The sequence below is a fragment of the Nannobrachium achirus genome (genome assembly GCF_963921795.1).
Source record: "Nannobrachium achirus genome assembly, chromosome: 14".
NCBI classification, from domain to species: domain Eukaryota; kingdom Metazoa; phylum Chordata; class Actinopteri; order Myctophiformes; family Myctophidae; genus Nannobrachium; species Nannobrachium achirus.
Window position 1 is genome coordinate 36,066,815 of NC_137821.1, and position 27,642 is coordinate 36,094,456.

Genomic DNA, 27,642 nt, shown 5'->3' on the forward strand with positions numbered 1-27,642 from the left:
TGCAACACGCACGCACACGCACATACAAACACATGACGTTATCCACTGACTCAACACACAACACCGCCTCACGCAACGAAAAAAAAAAGCTTCAATATGGAAGTTGTGTCCTATTTTGACGATATGAGTTCACTTGACACGTTTCATGTACATCCAACTCTGACATCCCCTCTCTCTCCTGCGCTAAAGCACCGCGTCCTTCTCATGGCTGATGGTGCCTGATTTATGATTAGTCGTATGACTGTGTAGCGCACCCAGAACAAGATCTCCAAGACCAAACTGTGTCTGTCCCGTGCCACGTTGTAAGCTTGTAGATCAGGATGGGCGTGTACTTCTTTGACTCCTAGAGATGGGATTTATGGTCCTTTGAAGTGAACCGGATCTCTGGGATCCGTTCCTTTCAAAGAGCCGTTCAAAAGACTGGCTCATTAGTTACTTTGTAGATTTTGATTATAATTACAAATAACTTCAACCCTATATACATTTATTTCTGCCATATATAGGTAGGCCTACATACCTGCCATTTGTTGCATTGTGAGCTTGTAGATCGGCTATTTTCAAAAGATTTTTCTACATTTTATTCATTGGAAAATCTGTGAAACAGGACATTCTGCCTACTTTCTACTATTGGTACTCTGTAGGCTACATTAATTAAATGTTGAATGATACCAATACGTTTGTACTTTTACTCAAGTATATTAGCATTCCAAAAACCTCTACTTGTAGCAGAGTATTTCCACATTGATTGCAGTAGGCTATTTTCCCACCACTGTTCATTAGAAAGGAACGGCTCCCTACTGCGAACCGGATCCCATCGTTCATTTCAAAGAGCCGTTCAAAATACTCGATTCGTTCGCGAACGTCCCACCTACTTGCAAGGGATGTGTGCTGGTCGCGGTCTGTTTGTTTGATATGCGCTGCCGTTGAGTTTTAAATTAAATCCCAATCATTCATGATACAACCTGATGGACGGACGGACGCTATGAAAAGTGTGTCTGTGCGCGCGCGCGTGCGTGCGCGCGTGCGTGCGTGCGTGCGTGCGTGCGTGCGTGCGTGCGTGTGTGTGTGTGTGTGTGTGAGAGGGAGAGGTGGAGAGAAAAAAAAAGAGATGGATCTGTCACTCAGTCAGATGTATGCTCAGAGACTTGCGTCTATCAGCGGCTGCTGTACCTATTTTCTCTCAGTCCCCTGCTGCCCTTCCAGTCTTCCAGACAAGTACTGATCCAGGAAAATATCAAACATGTTTGAAAAGAGTCGGGCTACCCCCGATCGTCCTCCGAGCCACTCGGCTGGGCACCGAGTGGATCTGTGAGACCTCACGCTAGACGACGTTCATGCCCGATTGTCGGGCCCGTTTCAGTCGGTGGCAGCCCGATTGTCGGGGGGGGTAATTAAATAGCCCGATTATCGGCTAGTGTGCGGCCAGCTTTAACAAGGCAGCTCTCTTAATGTTAACGTGAATGCGCTCCTCATATGGATATAACATTTATTCCATTGCATTGTAGTGACTTGACTCGAGTGGACTCGGTGGGGGGCGAGTCCAAGTCAAATTAGACCGAGACCGAGACGAGTCCAAGTCAAATTAAGGGCGAGACCGAGACGAGACCGAGTCAGTGAAAATTTGGACTTGAGTCCTGACTCGAGACGAGTCATTGACTCGAGTACTACAACACTAGAAGACACACGGGTGAACAGTACAACAGTACAATCTTCCTGGTCAATTTAACTCAGAGTGGGCAAATGTAACCAAAATGGGACCCTGTCTGTAGAGAAATGAACAGAGTATTTTACAGTGTGCACAAGGATGAGTTGAGTTTTGTTTTTGTAGAGAAACAGAGCGTGAGAATAGAATCCGTCACTGTCGGTCAGAAACATTGTATCTCCAAGTTTCAAATGTACGTTTAACACACAAGGCCGTCGCACAAAAGTAGTGAAAACTGCAGATCTACAAGCACACAACGCCTCGCGGTGAGAGGCGTTGTGTGCTTGTAGATCGTCTGTTTTCACTAGTTCAAATCATTTTTAAAATGATAAATACAAAGCGAACGGTTTAGGACATCATACAAAGTTTCCACCTGACGACAACGAGATGGTAATATGATTTGAAAAGGGAGAGTACAGAGAAAGTGAGCCAAGCACATAAAAAACAGTAAGAACAAGGCGGTGAGATTAATTATCGACCCATTCATCAAACAAATCTCCAGGTTCAACAAACCTTTCCCCGCAGCAGATAAATAACCCCACTTAGTTTAACTCTGGGAGTTTAAAATTCCTCCATAAAGGCCAATACTTTGGTTATTCAAAAATATGAGCTTGTACTGTAGTATACTGTGTATCCGCTATTTAGAAAATGTGTGCAAATCTTTGAATAAACCAACATTTTAACTCAAATCTTTGCTTCTGGGGGTCCCTGGAAGAAAATATTTTGAGATGGGGGTCAGCGACTAAATAGTATACATTTGGGGGTCCTTGACATGATAAGGTTTGAGAACCGCTAATTTAGCAAAATGCGTTTTAGAAGATAGCCTTATGGGTTATGTTCACTTGCCCCTTTAGAAAATCTGTTAGTACAGGTAGGTCACCCTACTAACTTCATATGACTTCATATGTTTTGGAAAAAGTTGCTACACAGTTTTGATTGATTGATTGATTAATTGATAGACTATATTTGCACGTTTGAAAACATTAAAAAGAAACAACTAAAAGAAAAAGGCTATGATAAAAGGATAGAGCAGAAGTGAGCGTATGACTCCAACTCGTTTCAACAATACTAAACGTCTAACCGGGTGCACGGTCGGAAAACGTAACTTTACAAAGAAGATTCTCAAAGAGAACACCAGCACTCACGGAACAGTCCTTTTTAAGGCACTTTTATATTTTATATTATGGTCGGCATGGTGAGCTGCAGAGCAGCAACAAACGGACACGTTTTGGCAGTTAAGCCTTCATCAGCGTTGAAGGCTTAACTGCCGAAAATGTTTTAGAAGAGAATTTTATATGCTGGTGGAAACTAAAGCAGCAACAGCATCAAAAAGTTACAAGAAAACCACCAAATATGTCCAAATGGGCTGAATTATTCCAGCTTCCATTGACTATATTGATTGATTGATTGATTGATTGATTGATTGTTTGTTTGAATAATTGATTGATGGAAAACTTTATTAGCACGATTGAAAACAGCATACAGTTAAAAGAAAAAGGCTATGCTAAAAGGATAGAGCAGAAGTGCGCGCACGACTCCAACTCGTTTCAACAATACTGAACTTCTTACCGGGTGCACGGTCAGAAAACGTAACTTTACAAAGAAGATTCTCAAAGAGAAAACCAGCACTCACGGAACAGTCCTTTTAAGGCACGTTTTAATTTTGTATTATGGTCGGCATGGTGAGAAACGGCCGCGTTTCGGCACTTAAGCCTGAAGGCTTAACTGCCGAAACGCATCAGTTTGTAGCAACAAACAGGCGCGTTTCGGCACTTAAGCCTGAAGGCTTAACTGCCGAAACGCGTCCGCTTGTTGCTGCTCTGCAGCTCACCATTCTGACCATAATATAAAATAAAAAAGTTCCTTAAAACGACTGTTCCGTGAGTGCTGGTGTTCTCTTTGAGAATCTTCTATGCTAAAAAGGATAACACAAAAAGCCACAGGAGGCTCTGTTTCTTTTGTGATCCGTTCCTGGCGATACATAAAAGCAGAATTAAACCTCTTGGATGAACTATTCCTTTAAATTAGCAGGGTTAATTTATTAATTAATTGATTCATTGTGAAAGTGATCATATCGTCACTCTCGGGCAGAAACCTCGTATGTCCAAGTTTCAAATGTGTACGTTTTTTGGTAAAGCAAAGCTCTGCTTCATCATACAAGATCGTCGCACAAAACTAGTGAAAACAGCCGATCTACAAGCACACAACGCCTCGCGATGCAAGGCGCCACCATTATTACTGGGGTTGGTGGGGGCCAGACAGTAGCCCGCCGCGGGCCGCCTACTGGGGACCCCTGCTGTATAGGAATATATCTGCTGTTTTTGCTGTCGAGCAGAAACCTCTTATCGCCATATTCTACATTTTTGTGTTTTGTTTTTCTTTGTAAATAGAGGGTATGCGCGTGACATCATCCTCATACCCGAGAAGTTATGCTGGAACGCCTACTGAGAAAGTAGTCCTTTATCTGATTGCATTTAAACGACATTAAACAATGTTAAAGGAGTAGTTCACCCCCAAAATGACCTTTTTCTATTGATTACTCATGCCATGGAGAGTAGAGTTCAATAATATTTTTTGGTTTTTGTCACATTCCTAAGACAAAAATTTGATTCGAGTAAATTTACCCCCATTGATTCCGGATGGGGACCCGTTTTGAAACGGGTCCCCAACCGGTACGAATGGGGGTAAATTTATGGTTACTAAAAATATTATTGAACTCTAGTTTCCATGGCATGACTAATCAATAGGAAAAAGAAAACATTTTGGGGGCGAACTACTCCTTTAAACTCACTTTGCAACTCACTTTGCCACTTGATTTGCCATTCACTTTATGCATGCACATACCCTCTATTAGCGTCCTACTTGATCATACTACAGCGTCACACATATGTTACAGTCCTGCATTCCAATTATGTGTTGAGTAAAATAAAATAAAAATATTGCCATCAATATGTGCTAAAAGTACCAAAAGTAAAAGTATTCATTATGCAATTATTTGAAATTAGCCGATCTACGAGGCCCAAATGTGTCACATTGCAATGCGTTGTGAGCTTGTGGATCAGCTATTTCAGAATAGACAATGTTGTAGGCTACACAATTTGGCTTAATTGGTTAATGTATATTCTGTATATTTTTAACCTGTAACTAAAGCTGTCAAATAATTGTAATAGACTAATATTGAGGCGTATAGTGGAGTAGAGGTACAAAGCATCAAAGAATACACTCAAGTAAAGTAAAAGCACCTCATAGTTAAGCACAGTACTTCCCACCACTGGCATTACATACAGTACATGTAGGTTCGGTTAAAACATTTGTTTGGATAAGCGCCATGGTAATGCCTTATATGGAGGTGGCAAAACACTGGACTAAAACACTGTTTGTGTTGGAGGGGGTAGGGTAAAATAATATTTGATGTTTGTTGAAAATGAGGTACACTGGCTTGGGCATATACTGTACTAGAAAGGGAAAAATTAGTATTTTCTGGTCCTCGGAGTGATGGGGAAATTGCTTTTGCTGATGATTGATAAATCCATTATTTGATTAATCCTTTCACCCCGTCTCTATTCTGTGCATTAGGGTGGCCATGACGGAATGGGTAGAGAGGGCCGCTTGGGAAACAGAAGGTTCAAGGTTCAAGACCCCAGGTTCGAGCCCCGGCAATGTGTCAAGGTGCCCCTGACTCCCGGAGCAAAGCACTTAACCCCTAAGCAAAACCCTTAACCGTCTAACAGTCTGTACATCTGAAGCACTGGAAAGCCGCAGAAAATAAAGCTTTCACCTTTGCGCTCACATAAATAAGTCCTACCGTGGGGCGCCCGCTGGCCTAGTGGTCAAGGCGCATACCACATACTAGGCTATGATGCTTGCTGGCGTCGCCGGTTAGATTCCCGATCCGGACGACCTTTGCCACATGTCATTCCCCATCTCTCTCCCCATTTCCTGTTAGCCTACTGTATCCTATCAAATAAAGGCATAACAAGCCCAAAAACAATATCTAAAAAAAATAAAAAAAAATAAAATAAAAATAATAACTCCTACCGTAAATCCAATTAGTTGAAGCCAACATCTAGCTCACTGCTTACACATTTAAAAATATGTATTTTTGTGAACAGAAATGGCAAACAAATGCACAGGGACCTTTGGGAGGCGGAAGTACAGACTGTTAGTGGAACAATTGGAACGGAGACCACTCTCCCTGGAATTCCTCAATGTATGCTCCGTCGTAACCATAGACTGTAAAAAAAATATGGACGAAGCGAAGCCATTGGTTTCTATGTGGCGAAAATGACGTTTTTTTGTCCCTTGTATGGGTGTCGCTATCATTGTTTGAATGGTACCCCAGGAATCATAAGGAATGCTATTGGCTGCCAACGGTCACGTGGAACCGCAGGGATACATGGGAGAATGTGGTGTTGAGCCTCCCGAAATAAAGCACACAAAGAAGAACACAGCAGGCAAGTATTAGTTTAGTTGGCCACGCCCCCCGCAACTTTATCATCAATTTTAACATACATGGGACCATATTTGCACAAAACGCATATCATGGTGATTGAAAGGGAGTTTTTCACTAGCAACAGGAACCATAAAGTATTTATGACGATGTTTATTAAAGGAGTCATTCACCCCCAAAATGACTTTTTTTTCTATTGATTAGTCAAGCCATGGAGACTAGAGTTCAATAATATTTTTAGTTTTTTGTCGCATTCCTAAGACAAAAATTTGATAACAATAAATTTACCCCCATTCGTTCCGGATGGGGACCCGTTTCGAAACGGGTCCCCATCCGGAATCAATGGGGGTAAATTTACTCGAATCAAATTTTTGTCTTAGGAATGTGACAAAAACCAAAAAATAATATTGAACTCTAGTCTCCATGGCGTGACTAATCAATAGAAAAAATGTCATTTTGGGGGTGAACTACTCCTTTAAGGTTAGAAAATCAAAGGGGAAAACGAATAGGGTCCAATGTAGACAAATTCTTCTTGGTACCTCACGGGGGGAAATCAGCGCAACTAGCGGCCAAACATAGGAGGTTTTAGTTATAAAACCTCCTATGTTAGAGTTATAGATAGTTATAGTTATAGAATAGAGTTATAAGAAGAATAGAGAGGACACCGGATATCCCAGCCCGTCCACTTGCATTGAGTTGCTCACCCAGTGCATGAGGCGTTTTCACCCCTTCTTCCGCGTAGTAAAACGTGACGTAGTGGGGCCTATGTGACGCATTTTGCGTCATAGTTTGTGTTGGACGCACTGATTCTCCAATTCATGAACGTGCACTTCCGGTATGATCGCACAGTCAATACAAAGAAGCCTAGATGCACGTTCATGTTTGTGGCCCCAACTGCAGTACCTCAAAACGGCAACCATGTCCATGGCGCTTCAGAGCTCCCCCAAGGTTCTGGGGGCTTGGGCGTCACGGATCGAAAATGGCTTATATAAGCTCAAAGCGTGTAGAATGTGACACGTTGTGAGCTTATAGACAGCCTTATTTTTGGACCGTGACACCAGCGTATGACCAAGTACAAATCTGTCTTAAATTCTGCAGTATGTGTCAGAGACCCCTCCTCCTGCTGTTGCTGCTGCCAGGCATGAGCACACATAGACATCAAAGGGGGCTTGAGCCCAGATAAAAATCTGTCTGTAAAAACTGCCCTTTCCAGACCATAAATGCAGTTTTTACTATGGTGAAAGAAATGCAAAATGCCTCCGTGCCATATCTGAAGGCAGCATTCAAAAGAATTGCCTTGTCCAAACTCTCCTGAACTTGAATGCAGCATCTTATGTTGAAAGAATTGCCCTCCCTGTGCAGAAATCCAGGCGTCCGTTGTAACGCGTTGCGAGCTTCGAGGTCTACGATTTTCAATATTTCCACCAAAAGGCCCTTTTAGAAATGTCCCTGCCTCCTCTCTAACATTTTCTGCACATCCCTGGTTGCTGCTGCTGCTGCTATAGAGTGCTACAGTAAAAGCAACGGGTGATAACCTGAGGTCAAGTGTTGCTATTTTGGGCCCTAAATGTTCCCACGGGTACCTCAGTTATCCTCAAGCTTCCTCTGTCTCTGTCTCTGCCTCTCTCTCTCTCTCTCTCTCTCTCTCTCTCTCTCTCTCTCTCTCTCTCTCTCTCTCTCTCTCTCTCTCTCTCTCTCTCTCTCTCTCTCTCTCTCTCTCTCTCTCTCTCTCTCTCTCTCTCTCTGTTCTCCTCCAAGTCTCCAAAACCTTATTCCACCATTCTCTCACTCAGCTGCTCATCAGCTCTTCAACTAAATAAAACTGAAAGAGAAATGCTGTGTTCACACTAGTGGCGACAAAAGCTACAAAAGACCAAGCGTGACCAGTAGCATTGCTGTCGACATGGCATTTTGATGTATTGAGCAAGCAGCAGTGCGTAAATGACAAGGGGCGGTTTAAATAGCACATAACCAACTGATTATATGGAGTGTTGTTGAGTGATATTTCTTGGTTAAAGTAAGTGCTATAGGTAGGGTATGCCTAAGTGATATTACGCTCTGTTTTCTGATAGTAACCATTGCTATAGACTAGTGTTTGTTCAGTAACAGGACGATCTACCCTTCTCTCCAGCTCTTTTAGTAAATGGAAAATAAATTTCCAGGATAAAAAATAAAATAAATAAATGGTTTACTGTGCTGTATCTTCGTTTAAAGTTTCTGATAAATAAAGTATTTTATTCAATCAATCAAAATGCTCTCCCTCTCAAATACCTTCCCTTTCCTCCATCCTTGAGAACATAATGTATTATTCAGATGTAATGGTAAACACTGGTGGTCTTCCTCCAGGCTTCCCCCCAGGGACGTGCTGCCATTGGGAAAAGCGGGACAACTCCCGAACGGCCGGTTCATTCTCGGGCCGGTCCAGGCCATTAGGAAAGAATTAAACTGTTTGCACAAAAGTAAAAATTAAACTGTTTGCACAAAAGTAGTGAAAACAGCAGATCTACAAGCACAAGCTCACTAGTTTAAATCATTTTTTAAATGATAAATACAAAACAAACTGTTTTGGACATATCAGGTTTCCACCCGACAACAACGAAATATAACTCATGTAATTGGCCCACTGGCTTGTCACTTGTCATGATCTGAAATGGCAAATCTTTGTAGCAGCAGCACTATAGAGAGAGATCTCTCTATAGTGCGCAATGAGGGCCTCTCCAACTCTTTTTTCCCGGGCTGAATCAGGGGCCCAGCACGTCCCTGCTTCCCCCGTCTGTGTTTGTTTAAACTGGGGGATGGGGGGAGAGAGAGAGAGAGAAACAGAGAGGGTAGGAGTGGGAGAGAGAGCTGGAAAGGTGGGTCTTTACATGGTAACCGGAAATGTAGGCACCCAAACATTGTGGGCACCTCAATGTTAATGTAAAAATGTATTAAGTACTTATGGCTAATGGTTTGAACTAATGTTAAGTGTATACATGATTTGAAAGTGCTTGACACTGACATTACAGTCATTATGGGCATATTAATACAGTATCTGGCTTAAAGTCCTGTTCGCAATTTGGTGTTAGGGGAGTTTCTCACCTGAACTGAGTCAGTGGGTCCCTAGACATGAAAAATCACCGAGGTGCTCGTCCGCCATAGTGCCACGAGTGGCGCAATGGCCATGTCAAATATGGCTGCCATCGGCTATGATGAAAATCCAACTTTTCTGTTTCTGGGTGTATATGCACATGTAATACCTCTATTTGGACTAATTGTGGTGTGGGGAATTCATTTCTGATATTGTTTTGACCATTTTGGGTGATTTGGACCTTAAAAGGTTATGGTCAAGGTCATTTTGCTATTCCGAAGACCGTGGGCCATAACTTGGCCATTGTTAGGAGTAAAAACAGGTGCAGTAGGTCTAAATCAACTAATGCTGACATGTATAATTCATTTCTGACATTGTTTTGACCATTAAGGATCATCTTGTCTTTGAAATATCAATGTCAATGCCATTTTTCAAAAACGATTTTGTTCATTACTTGCACTTTTATAGTATTTTTTGTAAGTTTGTCACTATTTTATAGTAAGTTTGTTTTGTTTATAACAAAAGACATACTAGTGACAAATACAACAAGTAAACATCCACATTTAACTTTAAAGGGGGGTTTTAAATGGGTGTTTAAATGAGCAAATAAGACTATTTACGAATAAAAGTGACAAATAAAATCACACAACAAAAGCACACACAAAATTAAATAACAATTTCCCTCAAAGTGCACCATATTGTGATTGTGTGCATCCAAGTTAGTATGATGTGTTTTTACAGGATGGATTTGCCATTGTTCCATGGCAAAATATGATGCACCGATATCCATCAGCAAGGCAGCCATATCCTCGAGAGTCGAAGTGTTCCTTGCATCCATCCATGTTCCATTGGTTCTAGTCTTTCCTCAGGTTCCTTGGCTGTTGCAAGCAGGTGGCAAGACATGCACTAGAAAGGTGCCTTGTTGGTATCAGCAGTTGTACTTCTCTGCAACCAATGCTGTGTCTTGTTCTGTCAAGGTCTTTGCCTCTCCAAAGTGTGTTAGATATTGTATTTGGTCAGAAGCCATAGCTGCATGCTTAGTCCCCACCTGGCCCATGCAGTCATCTCCAGTTTCCAAGGCATATGTCCCCTGATCACTGTCTTGGCTAGTGGTGCTCCAAGATGAGAGACTGCTTGATGCTGTAGAAGCATGTGCCGCTGCACACCTAGTGCCATACTGCTACCAGATCTACTTAATCCCCAGTGCTTGGAAGTATCACTACGACAACTCTCTGGCGTCCACTCATAATCCTGGCGACCCATTATTCCCTCCATTAGGTTACGGTTATGGGTAGGTTTAGTTATAATAGGGCCAGTTGACTCCACAATCCACATGTACCAGCAGCTTGGTGACAGCCTCCTCAATCTAGTTCAATCTTTGGGATCTCTTCACCTCCAGCCCCTTTTGCAGGGAGCCACTCATCATCATCAGAGATAACAGACGCACCCATCCCTCATCAACTTTACAAATTCTGGGTGTCTGAGGAGAACACACAGCTCTCCAGCTGTGTGTTCGGAATATGGTGTCCATTCAAGCTTGTGGCGATGTAGGTAGAACGGCTGCCTTGGAATCTGAAGGTTCCAGGGTCGATTTCTGGCTCCTCCTGCTTATTTGTCGAAGTGTCCTTAAGCAAGACACTGAACCCCTAACTGCTCCCGGTGAGCACCTTGCATGGTTTCACGGTGTGAATGTATGTGTGAATGTGTGTGTTAATGGGCAAATGTGAAATATATTGTACAGTGCTTTGGAGAAGAGCGCTATATACTGTAAATGCAGTCCATTTACCATTATCAGCTCTGTTGTCTCTGTTGATGATGTCGCTAGTGGAGAAGAGATCCCAGACATCTTGAATAGGATTGAGGAGGCTGACACCTGGTGCATGTTCAGCCTCCATTATAACTAAGCCTATCCTAACCTTCACTAACCTAATGGTCAGAATAATGAGATGTCGGAACTATGAGCGGACCCCAGAGAGTTGTTGTCTCCTTCACATTACTGCTATATTACACCCCATATTTCCAAGCACTGGTGATGAAGGAGATCTGGCAGCAGTATGGCTCTGGTGAGACTCACTTCTACTGCATCAAGCAGTCTCATCTTGGAGCACCACTAGCCAAGACAGTGATCAAGGCACATATGCCTTGGAGACAGGAGATGACTGCATGGGCCAGGTGAGGATTAAACATGTAGTTATGGCTTCTGACAACAAACTTTGGAGAGGCAAAGACCTTGACAGAACAAGACACAGTATTGGTTGCAGAGAAGTACAACTGCTGAGAACAACAAGGCACCTTTCTAGCGCGTTTCTTGCCACTTGCTTGCAACAGCCAAGGAACCTGAGGAAAGACTAGAACCAATGGAAAATGGAACAGGACATGACATAAAGGCTTGTCCTGTTGTCCAGGACAAGTGCCCATACTATGGAGTGGAGGGAGCAAGGGGGGTCATTAGCCGTCCTTTTGTTATTATTTCAATGTATGAAATTTTTATCCGGACAAGTGACTTTTGTCCCCGGACAAGTGAATGGGAAATATACTTGTCCAAAGGACAACTGCCTCAAAAAGTCAATGTCAAGCTCTGATGGATGGAAGGAGCACTTTGACTTTTGTACACTCCTGCCATGTCTGAAACAAGACACTCGACACTGATGGAGTTCTGTGCATCATATTTTGCCATGGAACAATGACAAATCCATCCTGTAAAAACACCTCATACTAACTTGCATGCACACAATCACAATATGGTGCACTTTGAGGTAAATTGTTATTTAATGTTGTGTGTGATTTTGTTGTGTAATTTTATTATGTCACTTTTATTCGTAAATAGTCTTATCTGCTCATTTAAACACCCATTTAAAACCCCCCTTTAAAGTTAAATGTGGATGTTTACTTGTTGTATTTCTCACTAGTATGTATTTTGTTATAAACAAAACAAACTTACTATAAAATAGTAACAAACTTACAAAAAATACTATAAAAGTGCAAGTAATGAACAAAATCGTTTTTGGAAAATGGCATTGACATTGATATTTCAAAGACAAGATGATCCTTAATGGTCAAAACAATGTCAGAAATGAATTATACATGTCAGCATTAGTTGATTTAGACCTACTGCACCTGTTTTTACTCCTAACAATGGCCAAGTTATGGCCCACAGTCTTCGGAATAGCAAAATGACCTTGACCATGACCTTTTGAGGTCCAAATCACCCAAAATGGTCAAAACAATATCAGAAATGAATTCCCCATACCCCAATTAGTCCAAATGGAGGTATTACATGTGCATATACAGAAAAGTTGGATTTTCATCATAGCCGATGGCAGCCATATTTGATTTGGCCATTGCGCCATTCGTGGCACTATGGCGGACGAGCACCTCAGTGATTTTTCATGTCTAGGGACCCACTGACTCAGTTCAGGTGAGAAACTCCCCTAACACCAAATTGCGAACAGGACTTTAAGCCAGATACTGTATTATATTCAGCTCACAAGAAGTTCAAGGAGGGTGAATTTAGATCTGATAATAATGTACTGTTCCAATCACACAGTATAATTTGCACTACTTTACATTGAGTATAGAGCCAATCTAACATTGATGTGCCCACAATGTTTGGGTGCCCACTCTTCCTGAATCTGTCTAGATTACTGTAATTTATAAAGACGTCACAGCAAAGCAATGGTAATGTTTCAGAATATAAACAGAAACACACTGTCAGTGTGTTCTATTCGGTTGCAGTAACTGCCTGTAATAACCAGTGGTGGAAAGGGGTACCCAAGTACATGGACAAGTATCATATGCAAGTACACTTTTAAGAGAATTTTTACTTTACTGGAGTATTTTCAAATTTGTAATGCTTTAACTACTGTACACTACATCTCTGAGGCAATATTGTACTTGTAACTCCCAAAATAATTTGATAACTTTAGTTGGTTACTTTGTAGATTTTGATTATACAAAAAATGTTAAATACAATTAATCACTTCAGACCTATATACTATTTGAAAATAGCCGACCCACAAGCTCACATGTGATGTGATGCGTTGTACGGTAAGCTTGTAGATCTGCTATTTCAAAGGATTTTCATTCATTTAAAAAAGTTGTGAAATAGGACTCAAGTCCATTTGGAATGCTGGACTTTTACTTGTAACAGAGTATTTCTACATGATGGTATTGATACTTCTATTTAAGTGAAGAAATGTAGTACCTTTTCCACCACTAGTAATAACAATGTCAAGCTGGTTGCACAATGCTGTGTTTTTGTTGCATTTTTCAGGAGATAGAGAGAGAAAGGGACCCAGTTGTCCGAAACGGGCGGCAGTGTGCAAACGTAATTGACATAACGTGAGGTTGATTTCTTTATTTACGTGCTCCGAAATTCGCTCCTATATTCGGCCGAAAAAACGCAGCAGTGTGCAACAATCTTTAAAGTCATACAGTATGCAGAATGAGCCTGGGCTCTCTCTTTCAACACACACACACACACACACACACACACACACACACACACACACACACACACACACACACACACACACACACACACACACACACACACACACACACACACACACACACACACACACACACACACACACACACACACACACACACACACACACACACACACACACACACACTTGCCGTTGATCTGCTATGGTAACGGGGGCCCCTAACCAACAACACCACATTAATAATCGCCTCAAAAAAAGACACATGAATCACCAATTAAATAATTCATAAATCACACTATAGTATGATCCAATCTACTGAACAACAATGACATTTAATTTGATCTCTTCCTGCTGAACCAAGTCAAACATGTATCGTATGTTATGTTCATGCTTTAATAACATTCTTTGTAACTCATTTGAGATTTTTAAATGGAAGCCTGGTCCAGAAAATGTTGAGAACCACTGCACTATAGAGTAAAGGAGAAGCAAGCTGGTTTTGACTTTTCCGTCTGAGGTCAAGTTCAGGTTTAACTATTTTGACGTCTGCATTTCTGTCCAATCATCGCACTCCCTTTGATGTGTCCTTTGACAGACAGCGGACAGCATCAGACAAGGAAGGATAGTCTGTGGATGCAGGCGTACACGTAGAACCACTAGGTATAGAACGGCTATTCCAACACACAAATAAAAAGGTGGTACTACTGCTATTAAAACCCAGGGATCTCATTTGTGTCATTTTAGACTTTAGCGTAGTAGCTGGGAGCTTGTAAATCTGCTATTTTTTGGAGCTGTGTGGAACACAAGCTCCCTATACGTGGCCGTGTGTGTCTGTGGGTGGGTGGGTCTGTCTGTCTGTCTGTCTGTATGTAGCCTCTGGTGTAGCCTGACTACCCTGGGTGACCAGAGAGGTGCTGTTGAGTCTAGCCTGCCCTGAGCATCAACTGCAATACACACACACACACACCCCCACCCCACACACACAGGCACCCCCCCCCCCCCCCCCCACACACACACACACACAGGCACCCCTCCCCCCCCCCCCCCACCGCTCAGTTCACACACACACACACACACACACACACACACACACACACACACACACACACACACACACACACACACACACACACACACACACACAGCACCGGCGCCTAACTCTGTCCCCACTAGGGGGAGCACAAATTTTAGATTTTTTTTTTCTTCGGTTATCTGCGGTTATAAAGTCGTCCTTTATTAAGTCATTTTCGGGTGTCTTTGGGGCTTCAGGGGAGGACCTGGATATGTTGCTTGGTGCGCACCTAGACACTAGGTCTAGCTTGCATAGACACTAGGTCTATGCAAGCCTTTCAGAGCTGCACATTAAATAGTTATCCTATTCAAAAGTGCCATTTTTAAAAGCAATGATGAATAGACGGAGAACTATGGCAGATTGTATCAAGATATGCTGCACAGTGCACACCTCGTAGTTGCTCATGCAAGACAATATAAATAATAGCCTAGTAAAGAGAAAAGACGCCGGCGATGGCCGATCTTGTCTTTTGCACCTGATAACTGCACAGCAAGCGTTTTATTGGAGCTGCAAGCTCTGCTCCCACAACGTGAAAGCCTTGTGATGCCACAGAGAGAGAGCAGGGAGAGGAGAGCGATAAATTCTAAGAGGGAAAAGAGGAGTAGACCAAGTAGGAGGAGGAGGAGGAGGAGGAGGAGGAGAGAAGGGAGAGCAGAGGTAGAGTGAAAGAAGTCGGAGAGGAAGGTAGAAGGAGGCGGAGGTGGAGTGAGAAGTGGAATAAGAGGAGATATCGCAGTGTTTCTCAAACATTGTGACACAACACACCAGCATGAGAGAGACAGACAGAGAGACAGATGAGATGCTCTACTCACATAATACTGTATGCTGCTACGGAGATTCCGAGAGGTTAACGTGCCGTATTTCCAAAGTGTGTTCTTGTTTAAGTCACTGCATGGTTTAAATATCCTATCGTAAATATGAACTGTGGCTATAATATATTGTTTAATCCACGTGGGTCCGTGTTTACTTAGTTACACTAGAGTTTCGAGTGTCATGGCAGCTGGGTTAAGACGGACTTCCTCTAAAATCGGATTTCAAAATAAGAGAAATAAGAGACACTTGTAATGATTAGTCAACACACTACTTTTATTTTTAGGTCTACTTAAAGGACGTACGTGTTAACGTGCAGTAAGTGACGCCAGAACTAGGGTCTGACGCTAAATAAATAATTAAATAAGTACGCAAAAGCACTTCACGTTGTTTGATCGGCACGCAATATTCCTGCGGGGGGGGGGGGGGGGGGGGGGGGGGGGCTGCAGATCTGGGGGAGCCGTTGCTCCCCTTGGCTCCATTGAACAGGCGCCAGTGACACACAGCTCCACTTCGAACAGAGGTTCGATTTTTATATTTATGAAAAGGTCTTGAAAGTGTGAGGAAAACTGCTTTAGAAGGCATTTGCAGAAAGGTCAAGTATGGCCCTGACTGCTGGCGTAGCCGTCAGGCCGGGGCCTGGGCACCTAGCCTGACAGCGTGTTGCAGGTTCAAGTCCCAATCCCGGAGATCTTTTCTGTTTCTCTTTCCCCATTTCCTGTGAGTCAACATATAATAAAAGCAGACAAAGCCCCCCCCCCCCCCCCCTGTGTGTGACTGTGTAATTGATAGAATATAAGTACTTTTTGGCGGGTGAACAACTCCTTTAAGCTTAAGAAAATATTCCCCATATGTTTTTGTTTCACAAATCGAACCCTGGTTTGCACCTGCATGAAACGTGCCAGACGGTGCCACACAAATGAAATGGACTTGGTGAAGCGAGGAGGCCTAATCTCGTCTCCCCAGGGTGCCCACAGGCTCCCCTTTCTATTCCTTCTAGTTCTATTTGGCCGGGTGGTGCCGGCCTGTCTTGAGAATGAGCCTGTTTAAGTGTCCATTTCATAAAGATAACTGCCATTCACGGAACTGCAGGGTTCACTGAGCATTCAGAGTCGCCTTTATGTTAGGAGCTGTCATCACCTGGATATAAGGAGAACGTTTAGACATGGGGACAACCTGTATCTGAACCCTACTTCACCATGAGACACATAATGGACTCTTACAGGAACAGAGAGTACCGGGGGAAAAACTGTTACGCTGTTAAGATTAAAGATCTATTTTCAGACTTTGGCTTGAGTAAAAGGACAAAAGTATTGGAATAAAAATATACGTATTTAAAGCTATACTGTGTAAGATGCCCAACTAGTGGTCATTAGCCCTATAGCAAACCGCGGTCGCGTCCGCGTCTTTCGGCCGTTTTTCGTACCTTCAGACCCCCGCGTCTGCCTCCACCTCGCTGAGATCTATCTTTTGAGGGGTCCCTTGTTCCTGTGCGTTCAGTAATTCCAGAGATACGGACTCCTTCACCCTGCCTGGTAGGCGAAATTACCTAGAGAAGGGATGGTACAAACGGGCGACAACAAATATGGCTGCCATAGCGACCCCACTTCAAGATGCGCTGTGATTGGCCGGCAGTTGTATAACCCTCGCTGTGATTGGCCGGTAGTGTGATGACGCAATTTTCGCGCGAGATCCGGTCCACGGCAAGGATCGCAGTTTACATATATAGAGAAGGCTTTACAGGCTGAAATTCACGGAGTGGGTGTTCTAAAACTTTAGCGATTTAACAGTTAGGACAATTTTAAGATTTGTTTTATAAAAAAAGTTACATGGTACAACTTTAAGTACAATTGTCTTTCACAAATTTGTCAAATTTTCAAAAATACAAGATCTACAATCTCACAACGAGCGGCCATGCGACACGTACTGTATTTAGATCGGCTATTTTCGAATAGTTGAACTATACAACAGGGCTTAGCAGTTATTACATATTAATCTGGGGGTCCTTGACATGAAGAAATGTGAGAACTACTGGTTTAAACATCATTAGGAATCAAGCCCAAATAAGCAACTAAACTTGAGAAACATAAGGACAAATAAGCAACTACACTTCAGAAACAAGCAAAAAAAGGAAGAAAAAAAGAGGAAAAACACACAACAAGCAACGACCAATATTTACAATCGTCTTTACAGAAAGACATGCCAAACTTTGCATATAATGCAGACAGTGGCTGTGAAGTGAAGCCCACTTTAACAACACACACGCATTTCCCCCGTACTGTAAGTTCCTTGGGAAACTTGTGGATAGAACCCTGTGGGACTCCGCTCAACCATATGGGGTTTTAAGAGGGTTACGGGTAATAAAATAATCCATGCCTCTGCTTTTGATATTCACTTTCATGGTTGATGGGGAGATGTTTTATCCCTGCTTCTTCTCAGAATTAATTAAATATCCACACATTTGCTTTTGGGAAACTTAGCCTGTCCGAGAGATTAAAATGTTGACCACATTAACCATGGTGTTCCTGTTCCTGTTTGTTAGTCCCAAACTTGCCAAGAACTGTCAAATTTAAGAAATATATAAAAGTCTGAAATAGCTAAAATAGCAGATACACAAGCTCTCAACGGCTCACATCATGCTGCATTGTGAGCTTGTCGACCTTTAATTTTGGATATTTGTCTTGTACTATAAAGGGTTTAAGTAGTTAAGAAAATGACCCCCTCTGTTTCTTCTTACAAACTGAATCCTTTCTGGCTTTCCATCAAACTAAAAACATACAAATAAAGACTTTGTATGTTTATAAACTAAGCTCTGAGAGGAGATGGTATGTGGACTCGTTATAACTTAATGTTGGGATAGAGCGATAAGGGAGACAGCTTGATAGCTGGAGATTAATATGAGCAATTAATGACGTGATGTAGTGGGGGACAAAGTATTCTACAGTACTTGAGTCAAAGTAAAGTATATGGTAAATATTCCTGGTCAAATATTACTCAACTACAAGTGAAAGTTGCTCTATCCATTTTTTTTATTTGAGTTAAAAGCACCGGAGTACTTTTTTTAAAATAAAGTAATCAAAAGAACAAATTGCAATGGTGATTATTATTATTTTTTTAAGGATGATATTGAAACATAGGCCTTTTCTACTTTCTACTTCAAAAGTAATGAAACTAACAGATCTACATGCTCAAGACGTATGCTATCATGAGGCGTTGTGAGTTTGTAGATCTGCCATTTTCCACTTCATTTGAAATAGGGCTTAATTCATAATGTAGGCTAAATACTTTTTCCCTTTCTAGAAATGTAGTCAAAAGCACACAAATTGTACCTAATTATAGCACTCAAGCGGAATGTACTTTGTTACTGTGCACCACAGATTACAACTAGAACTAGTGTTGGAGTAGAGCGCAATGGGGGACAGATTAGATTAATATGAGGAAGTAAGGAGACTGAAGTGATGTATGGAGGTTGTTGTAAGTGTTTTGCAGGGCGTGAGGCTAGTGTTACGCTGCGTTGGAGACGGCAGGTCTAGCTGGAACCACCTCACATCTGGACCTGTTTGACTTGGCTCTGACTGACCTACTACCACTAGAACACGAGAGAGAGAGAGAGAGAGAGAGAGAGAGAGAGAGAGAGAGAGAGAGAGAGAGAGAGAGAGAGAGAGAGAGACTGAGATAGTGAGGGAGAGGGAGAGGGAGAGGGAGAGAGAGGGGGGGAAATGGGAGAGAGAAAGGCAGGGAAAGAGGGAGAGAGGGGAAAGAATGGAGAGATGGAGAGAGGAGGATAAAGAATACAGAGAGTATTATTTTCCAAAGCTCATGGTCGAATGAGGCAACCTTGTGACAGAACGTAATAACCCTCCATTCAACTGTAATTGCATAATCACATAAAACAAGTGTTTTTTGGCCTCCCACCTAAAATGACTCACTCACCACCAGTCACCACACACGATAAAAAGAGGGGTGGAAGATAATGATATATGAACTCAGGGTTAATAATTGCAGATCTAAAGCTCACAACGCATTAGCGAAGTGATATGAAGTAAGCTTGTAGATTGGTTATCTTCACTATTTGTTGTAGAATGAAGTATAGCCTGCTTAAAGTGACACTATGTAACTTTATTCTGTAAAGTAGATTAATGTTAATGTTAATGTTGTTAACATTAAACAATGTATGTTTAATACAATACATTTGGGGTGGAGAGGGTTGGCATTTGGCAGCCCAACACACTTCTTCGTGAGGGAGAACCCAAAAGCTACTGACTGAGGAAAAACCTGCAAGGAGGGTTTGAAAATCAGCCTGGATTCCCTTGCCGAGATGTTTGCTGTTCGGCGGCAACAATGACGCAACGCACATCACTTCTGAGAAGAATAGCCCAGTTCTGGTCAGACGGAACAGGAGCCAGGCCTGGAGGCAACCCACAGTGCCTAGAACCTCCTAGTGTCGCCAACACCTGCTGTTAGCATCTCACCAGACATCTTACCCACTGAATGGGCGTGGGTAGACATGTTTCAGCAAACAGCATAACCAGCATAATAAATCCACTCCCATGTTAAGGGAAAAAAAACGTGAAACGACGTTACGACAACGACCGAAGCGTCATTGAGCTGCTGCCTATGGACGTGCACCAAGCTCGTATTCGATGCATGGGGTTCAGCACTGCTCAACTGTCACCCGGCAGTGATAGGCACTAGTAACCAATGTGACAAAGCTAAATGCCAGAAGATCGGCACTTTGTTGACACTTGCATCAGCGGCTGATGATCAGCCGCTCAAGTGTCAAAGTTCTAAGGAACGGCAGGAAATGCCACAATAGGCAGCGTTATTCTGAGCTTGATATGTGATCGCGCCCAAGAGACAGTGGGGGCTGTAGCCTGTAGCAGGCCACTTGGACACAGGCCGAGGTCTGATCAGCCTTGGCCGAGTCGCCTGGAGGAGGCTGTATGTTGTTGCGAGACCCGAAACACCCAGAGAACCCAGGTTAAAACACTGATGATGTGTCCAAGTTTGCATCAGTATCAGTATGTATTTATCAACTAACTTACTGTATACAATTTGTGTGGTTGTATTTTGTCTCCCTGCTCTTCTATTGAGACATTTAGATCGTTTCAAAGATCATGTCTCACCTAGACACAGGATCTGACACAAATTGTGAACTGATGGTCAAGATTCAATTGAATAAGCAAAGCAGGCAGGCTCTATTAGCTCAATGGTAAAAATGTTACATAGTGCAGCTTTAAGTGGTTAAGAAAATGTCCCCACCTATTTGTTTGTTTGTTTGTTTTCACTAATCAAACCCTGAAAATGAAAACTCATAATTCAAAATGTAAAAAATAACATACTATGCTAAAAAGCATGAAACCAAAGTTTGTTCACTTGCATGTTTTGAAACAAGAGCGATGATGTTGAATGGTCCTCAAGAGATCGATGACTCAAAGTGGTGTTGAGAAATGACCAAAAGCAGAAAATCTGTTTATATTCAACTGCTCCACTGCAAAAAAAAAGAAAAACTCCCAAACTCCATGACATCATAGAGGAGTAGACACACACAGAGACAGCACCCACCCTTAGTTTTACATGTTACTTGTACAGCCGTGGACTTTACTCCAGTAAAGGTATCAATATCACAGAGTAGAAATACGATCTGTTACAAGTAAAGTCTGGAATTCAAAATTTACTTGAGTATAAGTACAAAAGTATTAGCATCAAAATATACTTTAAGTAGAAAAGGTAGAAACTAAGTGCCCATTATGCAGAATGTCCCATTTCAAAAGGTATCAAAATCTTTTGAAAATACCAGCTCTACAAGCCCACTACACGTCACAAGATCAGCCATTTTAAAACAGCTGAATTATAGGGTTGTTACTGTATGTTTTGTAATAATAATAATCCAAATCTACAAAGTACTGTAACTAGGCTACTACTGTAGTAACTGAAGTTTTCAAATAATTGTAGTGGAGTAAAAAGCACAACATTTGCCTCTGAGATGTAGTGGAGTAGAAGTAATTGAAGTATTGAAAATGTAAAATACTCAGGTAAAGAAATAATTTGTCAGATTGTACAGTACTTGAGTATAGTACTTGAGTGAATGTACTTAGGTATTTCCACCACTGTACTTGTTGTTTGTTTCAGTGTTGGATTATATACACAGAAGGAGGAATACCCATCTCATTGCTGTCCCCATGTCCAATTTTAGATCTGCTATTTTCCACAACTTTTTACTAAAACGAAACATAAAGTTTAAATAGGAGATACTATGAGGTTTTTGCCTAACAGCAACGCAGTATATGGTAGACCTAATTTAGTCGTCACATGATGCTGTGAACATATTTGAGTGAATATGTAATTTATTTGTGTTTTTGTCGTCTTCCCCGTGATTTGCAACCACCAGGTGTATACATAAAAAGCACAATTGCAAGGACATGTATACCCTAGATAAACTGACAATGCAATAAAATTGCTAAACAAACAATGATGTTAAGCCTATAAAAATGTATTGTTTCCCCCCGCAACAGCTCACAACCACACACACACACACACGTACACACACACCACGTTGTGCTTGTGCAATACCTTGAAACACTTGTCTCCTCTGTGTTTGTGTGTGCAGTTGTTGTGAGTGGCCTCTCAAGAGACTGACGCGATGATACACATCTGGACTCTTCAATCTGCTTTCTATTCAAACATCTGGAGCATCTGGAAGGGTGGGTTCTGGAGAGCACCGCTTGGACGCGGAAGAATGGAGCTCCCAGTGAAGGCTTCAGTCTACCACGGGACAGAGGGGTTTCAGAGCGGGGGCCCGCCAGGGGCCACCAGGGGGGGGACAATTGGAAGGGAGAGAAAAATTAATAAAATAAGTAAGTAAATAAATAATTCAACTCATAAGATTGTTGGCATCGCTATTTTGGGCATGACATTGTCGGAATTTCTCAAAATCTTCAAAACATTTTCCCCAAAACAGAAAAAGAATTGCAAAAACAGCTGATGTAAGCTAAAGATGCCTCAGTGTGTAAAAAACAGCTTCGTAAAGGGGGGGTGGGGGGCTAGAGCCTAGAGCCAGAGGCTATGGCTATTTGGGGGTCTTTTGCATGGTGAAGTTTGGGAACCCCTGCCATGGGATTCCACATATTTCAGTATCTATCTAGCTATTTTGTAACTTAGTTTTTTATGTGTCTTCCTATCTATGTTTGTTTCATCATTTGCTGGCTGCTGCTGCTTTTATTGAGTTTGAAATGAACATGAAACGAAAGGAATGCTTGTGCATACTTTGCTGCCCTCTAGCTGTAAGAGCAGTGCTGTACTTACAGTAGTATTATATTTTATTGGGATATGGCAAGCCAGCTAGACTGGATATATAGGCCTATTCCATCAGTATCTGGAATTCAATAAAGTAAAGTTACTCCCGATGATTCCGGATGGGGACCCAAATGCATTTGGGTCCCCATCCTGAATCAATGGGGGTACATTTATTATCATTTTTTTGTCTTAGAATGTGACAAATACAAAAAGATATTATTGAACTCCAGTCTCCATAGCATGAGTAATCAATAGGAAAAAAACCTACGGGTACACATTATTGCGTATCATTACTTTATGCTTTAACTATTGAAAAATAGCAGATATACAAGCTCACAGCGCGGCACCGAGTGCCGCACTGCGAGCTTGTAGATCTGCTATTTTTGAAGAATCGTGAAAATTAGAATTTTGACCCGATTCTATAAGTGTCTTTTGAATCCTTCTAAGATTTTTTTAAAAACCTATGTTTCTATGTCAGCAATCTGGCCAGCCATCGTCAAAGAAAAGGTCCTTTTCACTTAAATGGAGCTCAGTTAGTCTGTTCTTGAGCAATCTGGGAACCCATCGTCAAAGAAGAAAGGGCGACACATATCGGTCTCTGAGGCTGTCTCGAGAGATTAGTTCTTGAGAGACTAACTATGTCAGTGGTTCTTAAACTTTTTCATGTGAAGGACCCCCAAAATGATAGGCTATTTGGCCACGGACACTCATCTCAAAATATTTAGTTCCAGGGACCACCCAGAAGCAGAATTTGAGTTACAAACGTTCGCTTTGAAAATACATACTGGTACATTCAAAGATTTGCACACATTTTCACGACCTTTTTTCAAAAGTAGCAGATCTACAAGCGAGCTTGTACAGTATATCTGCTATTTTTCACTGGTTAAAGCATTAAATAATTCTAGGCCTCACATCTGAGCACATCTTCCACCACCGGTCACTCATTTCTAATGTTCAGCTGCTTCTCCCTCTTCCTCTTGGATCATAGAATCTACTGCATGCATTCCTTATTCCCAGCTGGTCCATGGAGACAGAGTTATGGAACCATCAGTAAATCAAACCTGTTTCCACAGCCACAGCACATACTTTGATGGAATGCCGGTTGGGTGGAAGGCAAAATATGACTATTTTTTTTTCTGTGTTGATTGGTCTATCCGACATCTTTCTGTCGAAACTTGAGTCACTGCAAAAACAAGAATCGCTGCCAACTATGTGGCAAGTACAAGGGGAGAAGATTCATAACCAGAACAGAACAACTGCATTAGGCTCCGATAGATACATAGTGAACATACTGTAACTTTGCAGTCCAGCACAATGCAGCTATGCTGCGTGGAGCTTAACAGGAGATGCCAGTGATAAAAAAAATTATATATTACAGAGTGTTCTATTAGTCACAGATTCATGCACGTGGGGAATTCTGGCAAGAAAGGCCTCCTCCGAAAAGAGAGAATGATTAATGGCTGGACCTACCTTTATTTTGAAATAATTAGGGACATAGGCTATTGTTTATTTGAATGGAATCCAGCTGAAAAACAACAGATAGGTTGGCAGCTTGTGATAAGCAAGTCGACTTTAGGTTTTCTAACTGACCAGGAATTATTTTATCTCCTATATTATTACTTTAAATAGTAATTAAATAATAATTAAGCTAAAGCCTGTTTAACTAAATTCAGTATTCACTTGAAAGCTATATTGTTTGTATTGTATTAGTTAATATAAATTGAAGAGAAAAGTTTTTCCTTTTTTTCCTCAACCACATGAACACTAGCTTCCCCATTCTGACCATCATAACAAGGAATCATTCAGCGAACATTAGGTGAACACAGTGGAGTCTAGGGGTTAAAATCCACCACAGTGCTTCTGGTTTGGCCGAGCATCTACTCTAGGCCTACTGTAGACGAACACAGTTGGCCGTGTTTGGGGAAGCTGGGGAGGAGGGTGATCGTTGTAGCTGCACACACTCTTACAGGCCGGGCCGGCACGTGTCAGCAGGTAATATTGAGCGGGAGGAATAGGAGAGAGCCACTAAATAGCCTATCCTCCTATTGAGGGCTCTTCACTGCCAACAGCAGTGCCAGTAGCAACACAGAATGGCAGGGGAGAATACATTCATGGCATAATGAATACATCAGGAAGAAAACTGGCTAAAACGTTAAAAACCCTGAAGTAAAAAGAAAAGAAAAAGCACGGTTACACAGCACTTTTTTTCCTACAGTACCTACAGTATATGAGGGCGGATTCTGCCAATGCATTTCAATGGGAATGGGGTGATTTGCTGCCAGCGGATTTCAAAAAAAAAAAAAAACTCCATTCACATATTGAAATGCATTGGCACAATATACCCTCATAGGTAGAATAAAAGTGTGGTGTGACCGTGCCCTAAGTGGTTAAATGTTGTTGGGGATTCCTCTCAAGTTTGTTCCACAATTTGGTCTATTCAAACTGCTTACACTTTCTCCAACCAACCTTGATTGGATTAGATATAATCCCATAGTGTCATTGTGTATACTAGGTCATCTCACGCGCGCACGCACGCGCACGCACACACACACACACACACACACACACACACACACACACACACACACACACACACACACACACACACACACACACACACACACACACACACACACACACACACACACACACACACACACACACACACACACACACACACACACACACACACACACACACACACACCTCCAGAAAGGATTACATGCACACGCAATGTGAATCCCGCCTCACCTGCAAGTCACACGGGTCACAAAGTTTGCAGGGACTCTTTACAATGAAGCGGTTTCTCCTTTCTCCATGGCATCTCCCGGAATGGGATTTTCTTTTTGGATGAAAACTAAACAGGAGAGATGATGATGAGATTCATTAAATGACCCCTTTCCTGTGGCGTCTTTGTGCTGTGTGTTCAACAATGTGTCTATCTCATCAATGCATGGTAGGATATGACTAATGAACTTACTGAACTAGAATTTAAAAAAATGTACAGTATGAGTGGATATTAAGCCCACCCAGCTGTACAGTAAATTATCTGAAGCTATGCATAGCCATATGGCTGCGGAGGGTTGATTGCTCAATTAAAATTAAACTTTCAGTGATAATCATGCATTTTCAAAATCTCTTGTCAGAGGGTGTCTTGAGTCAAGGCTGTTTATGTATGCTGGTCAGTCATGTATGTCTAGACTTTCAGACCCTTGATGTTAATTAGCATGTTAATTATTACAACATGTGTTTTTCAAATTGTGTGCGAGTTGTTTATATCAAACTTGACACAAAGCCATATACTGTATACTGTGGGTCACTATTACAACCAACAGTTTGAATAAGACTTGAGGATTATAATCCAGTCAGGTATAGGCTATGGGTTCATAGCAGATTATCCTGCTGTAGCTGACTGAGCCATACTGTACAACTTCTACAACACCTCTCTGAATTTAGAGTGATATACAGTACATTACTTGTCACTTCTTGCTGTGTTGAGAGCTTGTAGGCCTACATCTGCTATCTTTGAACATTTTTGAAACATCTTGAAAGTGTGAGTACTAATTTAGAGGGCATTTGTAGAATTGGGCCCAAGGTCTTAACGGGCTAATGCTACTTTGGACATAAACATATCACAAAATAAGTACACTATTCTCTTCAGCCAAAACATACAGCAGAGAGAGGTTTATGGGCCCCTAATCACTTCGAGTGTGTCACACAAACATTTGTGGGAGCTGATTATTATTATTTTTTCTCTTCTCTTCCCTCACCTTCTCATCCCTCCATATTTCTGTACCGCTCCGTCAACCTCTGCTCCATGTACAGTAGGCCTGTCACAATTATTACATAATCGGATGATTGCGATAATCACAATAATCAGCCCATTTCCAAAAAAATCACACCCGTGTGAACTGAGCGGTGGTCGTGGAGGCTGCGCAACAGCAAAACAAATATATATATATTGTGTGTGTGTGTGTGTGTGTGTGTGTGTGTGTGTGTGTGTGTGTGTGTGTGTGTGTGTGTGTGTGTGTGTGTGTGTGGGGGTGGGTGGGTGTCTGGCCTGGCCTGAACAACAGCGCCCCTCCCTTAACATGTGTGGTCACAAAAGGTACTACATACAGGCTACATACAGACAGACACGCATACAGACAGACAGACAGACAGACCCACACACACGGCCACGTATAGGAGCGTTGTGACCACCGCTCCAAAAATAACAGAAATAGCTGAGCTACTGTACACGTAGATCGGCTATTATCTTCACTATTTAGGCCTACAATTTTTTGGGGAAAGTGTAAATGATAAAATATGGCCTATTTTTACCATATAACTTCGACTTTGTATATTGAAGTTGGTCAATGGACATAATCTGCCCTGTGCAAATTTTGTTCATTTTTATTCAAATATTCAAATATTCAACGGCATGCACAATTAAACAATTAATTGCAATTATTTGTCAATATTTAAAATGTCATAATTGCTTGACAGGCGTACCTGCATGGCGTGCAGCGGTCGGTCTTGCTGGTTCTCTTGGTGCTGCCACACCTCTGCTCAGCAGTCAGTGGAGCTCGTTTCAGGGTGGGCCTGGTGGGCCCCTGGCAGTGTGACCCGCTCTTCGCCAAGGCCCTGCCCGCCGTGGCGGCCCAGCTGGCCGTCAGCCACGTCAACGGAGACCCCTCACTCTCCCACGCCCAGGACTTTGAGTACGCTGTGCTGCAGGTGTGGAAAACCCCCTACACACACACACACACACACACACACACACACACACACACACACACACACACACACACA

General features: G+C 42.1%; 1 protein-coding gene across 1 annotated transcript in view; it reads left to right on the forward strand.

The window, feature by feature from the left end:
- Positions 1-5,293: 5,293 nt before the first annotated feature.
- Positions 5,294-27,642, forward strand: part of gc2 (guanylyl cyclase 2) — a gene marked incomplete at both ends in the record, with an annotated part of 70,424 nt that continues 48,075 nt past the window's right edge. The window contains 2 exons of the mRNA XM_080741557.1: positions 5,294-5,371; positions 27,337-27,567. Of these exons, the coding sequence (XP_080597683.1) occupies positions 5,294-5,371; positions 27,337-27,567 (309 nt within the window). The remainder of the gene's footprint in view (positions 5,372-27,336; positions 27,568-27,642) is intronic.